We start from the raw sequence: 9903 nt of genomic DNA on the forward strand, positions 1-9903 counted from the left end.
ATTGCTCTTCAGCTATGAGACAGCAGATTTCTCTTTTCTCCCCAACAGGGACAGGAGGATGGAGAAGCAGTGCGACGCTAACAGGTGTCTCATTACTGTGCTAATATCTAGCCATGGGGACATGTACACACAAGTGTGTTTTTGACAGTGACAAGATATGGCAGAGATAGCGAGTCCTCCAACGTTCTTCACATTCCTCCATGTTTCTCAGTTATTTCATGGATGAATTACCAGGAGAGGATAAATTGAACATGCTGATAGCTTGGAGCCAAACTCTATCTTGAGACCAATGCCCGCATGATTCTCACCGGTTATCAGAGCTAATACAGCTACAAGGTTTACTGTAAAGCCGAAGTTTTGCATCCAGTGATGGGAAATGGCTCCCACCGTATCCTGCTTCCACAGACCAGCTGCTCTGCTTGACCTGGATCCTGTTTGCAGCATAAACATCCAGTGAGCTCATTATCCCATCCCTCTGCAGCATCCCTCACTCATCAACTGGAGACTTGGCTTGTTTTGCTCAACACCCGACTGCACAAACACTTTTTCGCACTTAAACAAGTCCTAATGAGGCATGTAACTGCTACTTTGTGCAGGGCTGTATGTGCTTGTTAGAGTGTTATTTCTGCCCAAATTGTGTTTTTTCTTTCTGAATTAGGCTGAGAGCTGAGGACTCTGAGCTGTGTTTGTCTGAATGTGTGCTCATTTTGAATGTTTGTGGGTCGTAGCAGCTATTCATATTCACACACTCTGTAATATTAGAGAGCCACGTTTGAGGGAAAGGAGCACCTTAAAAGTAAAACTATTATCAAAGAGAGGATTGCTGCTGTGTATAAAAATGTCAACAGGAGATGGGGAACCTCGTCAATCTATTTTTTTTATTTAATAAATATATAAAGAAAGCTTAAAAATACACCTAACCTTTTCTTCCTCATTGTCTGACAGACTGTTCTGGTTTTTGGGTAATTTGAATTACCGTTCTGCTTCTATTTGTTAAACATTGGAATAATGAGCAAGACATTTTTTGGTGGAGCTAGTTACTATCTACATATGATCGAGGTCAAATAGTCTGGGTGTCCTTTCACAAACTTCTCCCATTAGTTGGCTGTAAATTTGGCTCATTCCGCCTGACAAAAATGTCACATTTGTAGATTTAAACTTTCTGTCTTATTGCTTCAGTATTTCTACTTAACTTTCTGTTCTCACAGCAAAAAACACCAACATGGATCAGGAAAGGTGCTGTTAAGTCTCTCCATTTGATCACAAATACTCATGTCTCACAAAGCCATGACATCCTATTGGTTTTCCCAATTTGCTTGAAGGCAATTACACTTTGAATACTACACTGTATGCACAGCTATTAGACAAATCTTTTTGTTGTTGTTATGATTATTTGTATCAATCACCAATTACAGTGCTCTCAGTGAATCCAAAATGTTAATAAACCTCAAATATAAATGCTTAAGAAAGTAAAAGTGAATGCACATTTATTTTGTGACTATTATTGTGATGCAGATCAGAGAGCTGAACTGTTGACCTTCACTGTAAATCTGTTCAGTTGAGGAAGAGCGCCATGCAGTAAATTTTTTCATATTTAGCACCTTTGCTAGCTGGCCTTGCAGAGGAGTATGTGGATGAATGTAATGAAAAAATAATTACTGTATTTTTTAAAGATACAGACTACTCCTTCTGCCAGTTTCTTCTAAAAACTGGCAGTAGGTTCGGGAGTTGACATTGAGACCATCTACAACATGAATAGGTCCAACCAGCTGATCTTCAATAATACCAGTTCAGACCAGTGCCTCACCTCCACCTTGATGGCATCTGACTCCCAAGTAGAGCTTTGAGCCCATTACTCATCCACCCACGGCCCTCTGGGAGACTTTTGATAGATTTTGACTTTTCAAAGTCAGTTAAATCTCTTTGTTGACCCAATTTGCCTAAAGAAAAGCTGAAATCTCCTTTTCAATATGAAGAGGAAGTATCCCAGGCAGCTCCATGCAGCTCTAACAGTGTGCATTCACACACACACACACTTTTAATCCTGGCAGATTGAAAGCAGTGAAATCTTCCCAAGATTACCCTTTGTCTGTGTGTTGTATGAGTGTGTGCCTGTGTGACTTATTGCATGAAGCTCATGGGTCATTACCCTGTCAGCAGCAGGACATAAAAGTCCATTATCCAAAGGAGTCTGAACTATAAATATTTGATAAGTCTCTGAAGAGGATGTCCTGTATCTCTCATTATGCACACCATGCGTCATCTCAGGATTTGGCTACCGTTTAAAATTATGGAAATATACGGTGGGTCCCTAAAGCATTCTCACCCCCTTTGAGCTTTCATACATTTTCTCTCACTGGGACTACAACATTTCAGTTATTTCATTAAATGTTTTTTTCTGATGGAGCAATACACACATTTTGATGAAGTGGAAGGAAAATTATATAAACTGTTTTCGAACTATTTTTACAGATCAAAACCCTAAATAGGCTGGTTTGTAATTCAGTGGTATTTAACCTCACTGAATTAGTACTTTGTACAACCATCTATTTGTTGCGACCACAACTGCAATCTATTGGTGACTGTCTCCGCCAACTTTGAGCTCTAAAGCTCTGAAGTGTTGGATGGAGAGCATCTGTGAGCATAAATGTTTTAGTTTTGACACATTCTCAGTCGGATTTAGTGGTGAATTTCGACGGGATCATTATAACATATTGTCATACTTGAATCTGAACTATTCCATTGTGGCTCCAGCTGTATTTTTAAGGGCACTAGTTTGTGTTGAAGTTTCCACTGAAGCTTGGGGTTATCATGTGACAAAATGTAAAATAAAAGAAAAAAAAACATCCAAGGAGTATGGATGCTTTCAACAAGTGCTGTACATCATATTTCTATAGAACCTGAGGAGTTTCAGCTCATGTGAAACATTTCCCTCCCTTTAAAACCAGACCATGTGAAATCAGTCATTATATATTTTCCCTGTCTGCCTTTCTCGATATTTAGATATTGGTTGTATTCTTGAGTGTAAAATAAGTTTGATGCCTACCAATATCGAGCCTTACCAAATGTTACAAAATATGGTCATAACCAAACAAACGAGATCCAGGATCCCAACAGCTGAAATTAACTTGCTACATAGTTGACTTCTGCTCTGCCTCAAAGGAGTCAAGTCAGGTGGTGCAAGCGTTGGATCAGGATAAACTCCTGGAGTTCATCTTTCTGAGGCTTTCTGTTAATAATCCCACTGGGAGGAAGCCCCTTTATTGCTCCCAGGTGTGCAAATACTTTGGGATCCTTGAAAAAGTGATGGAGGTAATGGAGAGAGGGATGTCTGATTTTTTATTTAATTTTTGGCTTTACCTCTAAGACCCAAATTGAAATAGAAGACACTGGATATATTGACTAAGGCTTTTCTCTCAGAGAGCTTTTTTTTGTATTTATCAAAATATTTTTATTATGTACAAAGTATCTGACTTACAAAATATAAGCAAAACTCAATATTAACACAGTTCAGGTTTGCATATTATTATCAAGCTTTTCACAAGCAGCTTTTGACAATCTCAAGTAAATGTAGAAAATGTTACCCAGCTGGTTTTCCTTCAAACTAAAAACGGGCCTCCTCGGTGTTGTTGTTGTTGTTGTTTTGCAGGATAAAAGCGATGCCGAAGTGAATACCAGAAATAAGTCTGTTTTCATCCTCCCTCAAAGAGAGTCATAAAATGATACACATCCTGCTGGATTCCGGTCCCTTCACCCGGAGGGGCAGCGAGTCTCCTGGGAGCTTGGGAATGCCGTCCAAGACCTCCAGGTTTGGCAAACAGGAGAAAACACTGCAAGAGAGAAGAAGAAGAGAGAGCACATGAAGATGACCTCCAGGGAACGCACCTCATTATAACCTCAGGCTACCCACTGTGCACGGTAGTCCCGACTGAAGGTCACTGGGTTGCGGGTCAGGTTAAGGGAGCGCAGTGGGCTGCTCCCCAGAGGCCCCAGTCCCCGCAGGGAGCTGATGGCGTTCTCCGACAAACAGAGGTGCTCCACTGCTGGGAGCTTTGGCAGCTGACGCAGACACACCAGGTGGTTACGATGCAGGTTTAGCATTTTGCACCTGCTTGGGCAGAAACCAGTAGCACTTTTTGTTATTACTAAGGCTTCATCATAATTCATAAAGGGGTCTTAAAATTACCCGGAAAACGAGATAATTTGTGGAAGAATATGAAAGGGGAACTCAGTTTCTGATGTGCAGGTGATTCAACTTTCTTAAAGACAAGCAGGCAGGGATTGACAAAACCAAAGCAGAAAACGTGAGCAGGTATAATTCTTAATAAACAGCAGGATAAAAGAAAAATACGGGCAGTCCTGGTAAATACGCAGCATCATCAGAGCCTAATACGGTTTCAGCTTTGATCTAGAAGCATGAAAAAGTTCCTCCTCAAGCTGTTTTCTTTAATTACACCTTCATTTAAACCACTTAAAGGAGTGCCAATCGAGTTTCACCAGCTGCCAGGAACACCATCTGGGGAACATTTGTATCACAGCTGAGCAAACACACACAGATGCAACCTACAGCCTGAAGAAGGAGGAGAAGGAGCGGATGCACAGGCTGAGGCAGGTCTGTATTACCTCTTGAGAAAACGTTTTTATTCCATTTAAAGAACTGAGTGCATTCCATATAGGAATTTAAAACCATAACATTGTCAAAAACCCTGATTTATTGGGGGACCAAATTAGGTGTTTCATATTTAGACAATGGATTTGGCATGCATTCTCACAAGTGTAGACGTTACCTTGGCAAACGTACTGAACTCAGGTCGGTGAGTGAGTTGTCGATCAGCTGTAGTATCTCCACGCGGATCAACCTTCGGAGGATGCGGAAAAAGTTCTCCCTCTGGTAGGGATCACCCAAGTTTTGGTAGGACAGATTTAGCTCCTATAGAAACAGCAGCTGTCAGGGCTCTGAATTGCTCTTAGTTTTTCATCTGTACTTAACTTCTTCAGCAGGACAGAAACAACAGCAGATTTCTTTAAAACCACGGTCTTTGTTTTTCTTTGTGTTTTCTTGTAATCTGAACTGCCTGCTACCACAGAGAGTTCTGTTTTTGCTGTCAGCCTGCGCAGACAGCAAGGTCACCAAAATCACAGGCGTTGCTGTGGAGCAGACTGAGCAGACTGTGCTTTTGAGTTTCTCAGCAAAACAAATATTCCAGTTGGTGTTGACATGAAACATTTGATGAATTTGTTGAAAATGACCTCATACTTTGGAAAACCTAAAGATTTTCAATAAAAATCAGACAGTTTTTTTTTTTATCAACGGGTTTTTCAACTTTGTCTTTCAACAGTGATCCAAAATACAGCAAAATTATGACAGAAAGTTTCCACCAGAAACAAAATGTAACTATTTCAGGTCATCACAGTTTTTCGAGAGACTTGCACAGAAGAGCGCATAAATGAGGACATGAAACAGACATATTGAGGGAAAAGGGTGAAGATTTCTCTATCCTGCTGCCAAAAGAAAGTTTTACAAAGTAGAGATAACGATTATTGTGGTAGACTGGTTTTCACGTGACATTATTTCATTATTTAAAAATCCTTAACCATGGAAAAAAACATAAAATACTTATGCTTCTATAAAGAATGAATTTAGTTATTGGCGTTTTACACATTTTAATTGGGGGTGTCAATAACTGTGGCAAACTTGAAATAAATTCCTGAGGCTTACCAGACAGTTTTCCCAATTTTCTTGCAGTCTCTCCTCCCAGCTCTTCCCTTCCTCCTCTCTCCTCTTCCTCCTCCCTCTTTCCAAACAGAAATTTCTTCCTTCTCTGAAATGAAACTCCTCCTCTGATGGTCCTTGTTTTAAAGAAAAACAAAAACCTGATTACTTGTGACCACCATTGCAATATATATTAGAATATCACTTAGCTAAGATCTGCTTGTGATGCCGTAAATGTGTTACGAAAAAGGATGTTCTTCTCCACAATCCATAGGTGAGTAAAAAAATGACAACGGCTGTTTTTTTTGTTGTTTTTTTTTTTTTTTTTAAAACTGGTAGTCGTCAAAGGAGACCACATGCCTTCTCTAACCCGGGGGCAGGTCAGCTGGTCGCCGGTGACCTCACACTGCTCCAGGCGGTGCCACGGCACAAACTGGAAGCGGCTTGAAGGAAGCTGACGAGGAGAAGAGGAGGACAAGGAAATGTAAGTGAAAGCTCAGTCCCAATGCAGTAATCCTTGTGGACAACATTTTTCAAATCCATCCTGCATTTTGCAACAAGTTGTGATGCATAATCAGTATATAAAGTATGAAGGCCTAGGCACGATTCAGTGTAGCTTGATTTCAACAGAAAGTCAATGATTAATCAAAATTCAGCACAGAAAAAAGAACATGTTTGTGTTTAATGTCCCACAGCCTCCAATCTACCAAACTTTACAATAACCTACAATTAATGTGCCATTGTAAAGGCAATTACAAATGTTACTACACATGTTATCAGACTGACAAGGGTTCAGATTGCCTCACAGGCTGACTGTAACCGCTAGCTGCCTGTTTTACTGACCTGGAAATAAAACTTTGTCTCCTGTCTGTATCTTTTACAATGTGAAGTTTTCCCTTTGTATTAAGAGAAGAGCTCATGCATCTCTTCAGCAGCTACAGTGTTACAGACTTCACATCCCACTCTACAAACTCAAATCAGAACTATTTACCACTTTCACTTTCACTCAAACACTAAACACTAAAAGGCATCAAACTGTCTATTCTGTTGATACACACTAATATTTAAATATCTTATTGGACGGCCTCACAAATGAATATCAAACTACAGTATAAATTACATTTTAGATTAGTACATATTTTTAATTTTATGCAGAATTTGAAGTTGGGAACTTCATTTACTTCAGATTTAACAGCATTCCAGTTAACATGGTCGGAGAAGGTGGAGTTCCAGTATGGCGACGCCATCTTGTTCACAGCAATACTAACAAATATCATCTTTAGCTGAACTTTCCACATGCAAACATCATTTTTAATTTAGTCAATTGAGAGTTGCTGGTGTTACCTGCAACATTGATTTTAGACACACTCTTACAAAAACAATAGTAAGCTGCATCCGCCGCAGCTTACTATTGTTGATGTGAGGAGCTGCCATGTTAGATCTCAAAGTCAGTATTTGAAAAGTTCTCAGATTCTCCAAGTCAGAAGCTGGACTTTGTAAGGAAGGGCTCCGGTGTATTTTTCTAACTTAGATGTCAAAATTTCCAAGTTGCAACTATAAATAGATTGTAGGATTTATTCTCCACTTGCTTGACCCTTTCTTACCCCACAAACTTATTCTTGTTCACCTCTGCTTTGCTTGTAACTTCACACTTACATCTGTTAACACAAACAGTGCAGGAGTGACCCCAGTGCACTTGACCACCACACACCTGCCAACAGAGTGGACACTTGTAAAACAGCCCTAAGACATCTGATCTTGTCATATAAAGCTAGTGGAAAAGTAAAATATGATTATGTCGTAAAGAACACACTTCAGGACATTACTTGGATATTTTATGTCATAGACTGACTCGAAATAGCACATAACAGTGATGTGGAAGAAAAATACTTAATGGTTTTCAAAATGTTTACCCTCAAATCTTTTGAAAACTGCGACATGTATATCCTTTTTACTGTGATATATCTAAACACAGTCCAGCGCAAGCTAGATCAGGTGACAGATGTCAGCTGACAATTAAACAAATTCCACCTGTTGTTCACCTGAATACACCATCCAAACTCTCTACCTTGTTCTGATTTTTATTTTATAAAGAGTGTGCAAACCATTGTGTTCTTGTCCTTTCACTTTACAATCAGGCATTACCTTATGCTGGTGAACCACACACAATTCTTACAAAATACATGTAAGTTTGTGGTTGTAATGTGAGAAAATGTGAGAAAACCAAAGGGGTGAATGTGTATAATTTTGCCAAAAAGGTACAGTACATCAAAGCTCAGCTTTTAGCAAAGGGCTGTGTGTCTACGAAGTCTATATACTTTAGATCTAATAGATGTAGAGATCTCTGTTTATATCAGAATGTAGAGGATGAAAGATTATTTCATTTGACAGCTGGAGGTGGGAGGCCAGAGGCATAAGAGCAGAAGAAGAGAAGATAAAAAAATGAGACGGAACAAAAAGAGATGAGTGAAGAGAGAGAGGATTAAAGACAAGAGAGGGCTCTGAGGAGCAGATGTTAGTGTGTGTCACTCACAGGTGTAGATACCAGTCCAGAATCAGGACTGTGGTCCACTGAGAGAGGTCTACGTGTAACTCCGAGCTCTGAGTACTGGGATGAGTGGGATTTAGGAAAACTTCCACTGAGCGTATTCACACCAGAAGAACTACGAGAGGAAAAATAGATAATGTTACGAGGAAAACCTGACATGGTGTGGATTGTGATGCATTCACCTGCGTAAATAGATGTATGCTGCATTATTGTAATGTAAGCCCTGTGGGGGTGTGCATGTGTGTGTGCTGACTGACACCCTGACCACTGGCAGAGTGGTTAGAGTTACAGTGAACTGGGCCTGACAATGCAGATTAGGACCCGTTGCCATGGCACCAGTGGACATCTGAGCAGGTGCTGTTAGTTTCTAATAGTGCCTGTCTGCAGGTGATAAGTGGACCCTGGTGTTTCTATAATTTATCCTACATGCTCTTTGCTGCTTAACATGAACCAGAGGGCGAAAAAAAATGTTTTAAAAGAACACAGATAAATTTGTTCTGAATGGTACATACCTTTCTGACATGTCCCAATCGCCAAGTGATGGATTCTCCTGTCCTTTGTTAACACATTATGAGCTGTTTGGTGAAGCGTTGTTGCCCGGCAGCTGTTGCCCATGGAGCCGTTGGCTTTGTTAATATTCACTCAGAGAAAGTTACCCATCCTGTTTGCTCACCAACTCTGGCCCAGAGTCTGACACCGAAGCGGATCTCTGCTGTGCGTGAATGACAATACTGCCAGGAAAGCTGTGTGAAACCGCCAAGCTGCTGGTTGCCTGGCAACACCATTCAGGGTCACTGTTTTTACAACCCCATATGAAAACTGGGTTTTTCTTTTTTGGCTGTAATGATAAGCTGTGTACATTTTATTTATTTATTTGTTTGTTGGTTCGTTGGTTTAACAGTGGCACCAATTTTTTTTTCTTCCTAGAATCGACTAGGGGACAGAAATACAGGCAGAGAAACATTTTGTTTTTTTGCTTTAAACAGGTGAAACTAACTCTAATGTAAACTGAACAGAAATGCATTTTCTAAGACAGTTTCATAGGTTGTCCCTACTTCCTCAATGATGAAATGTTAGCGTAATCTGCTAAAGTACTGAAATTGTCAGACAATTACAATTACAGTAATTGTAATTGGATATTTACAGTATATCCACACACCTTGCATCCCATCTCTTTTACATACAGGACGTTCTCTTAGTTTTTACTGTGACGACAAATTGAATGTTTTTTTCTTCTGATAAATAAATACATTTAAATTAAACTGTTTCGTTTGCCAATAGTTACACATTTTTTTCCTCAATTTATTTGTTATTTTTAAATTTATTTTTCTTTGGAAACATCCACGGCCAGGGAGAGACTATTGAAAGGACACTTCTGGCCCTCATGTGTCGACCAAAGGGTAGTCTAACTGTAACTGGGTCACATAAGCAGTAAAAATTAGTGCTGGTCATTTCAGCTTTTTTTCCATTTTCTATAGTTGTAGCTCTGATCTGACTTTTTTGCCTACAACATGGATTTATCAGCCATGCTGCATATCATGGTTGTAGGGATTGGGATCAAATTGGTTTTTTGATGCATCATGATGCAGACATGGAAGATTCTGAATCAAATTCATTGATTAATTTATGAATTAATTTCTAG

At 39.7% G+C, this 9903-nt stretch overlaps 1 protein-coding gene across 2 annotated transcripts; it reads right to left on the reverse strand.

The window, feature by feature from the left end:
* Nucleotides 1-3494: 3494 nt before the first annotated feature.
* LOC111612050 lies at nt 3495-9085 on the reverse strand. Of its 2 annotated transcripts, XM_023351868.1 has the most exons (7): nt 8774-9085; nt 8247-8376; nt 6074-6167; nt 5720-5850; nt 4788-4930; nt 3911-4108; nt 3495-3830 (listed from the first exon to the last, which is right to left on the reverse strand). In XM_023351868.1, the coding sequence occupies exons 1-7, from the start codon at nt 8782-8784 to the stop codon at nt 3713-3715; spliced, it is 825 nt and encodes a 274-aa protein (XP_023207636.1). In that variant the 5' UTR covers nt 8785-9085; the 3' UTR covers nt 3495-3712. The 2 variants fall into 2 exon arrangements, with proteins under 2 accessions (XP_023207636.1, XP_023207635.1); XM_023351867.1 differs by having other exon boundaries at nt 8247-9085.
* Between the last annotated feature and the right edge of the window lie 818 nt (nt 9086-9903).

This window comes from Xiphophorus maculatus, chromosome 18, assembly GCF_002775205.1.
Source record: "Xiphophorus maculatus strain JP 163 A chromosome 18, X_maculatus-5.0-male, whole genome shotgun sequence".
Classification (NCBI taxonomy): domain Eukaryota; kingdom Metazoa; phylum Chordata; class Actinopteri; order Cyprinodontiformes; family Poeciliidae; genus Xiphophorus; species Xiphophorus maculatus.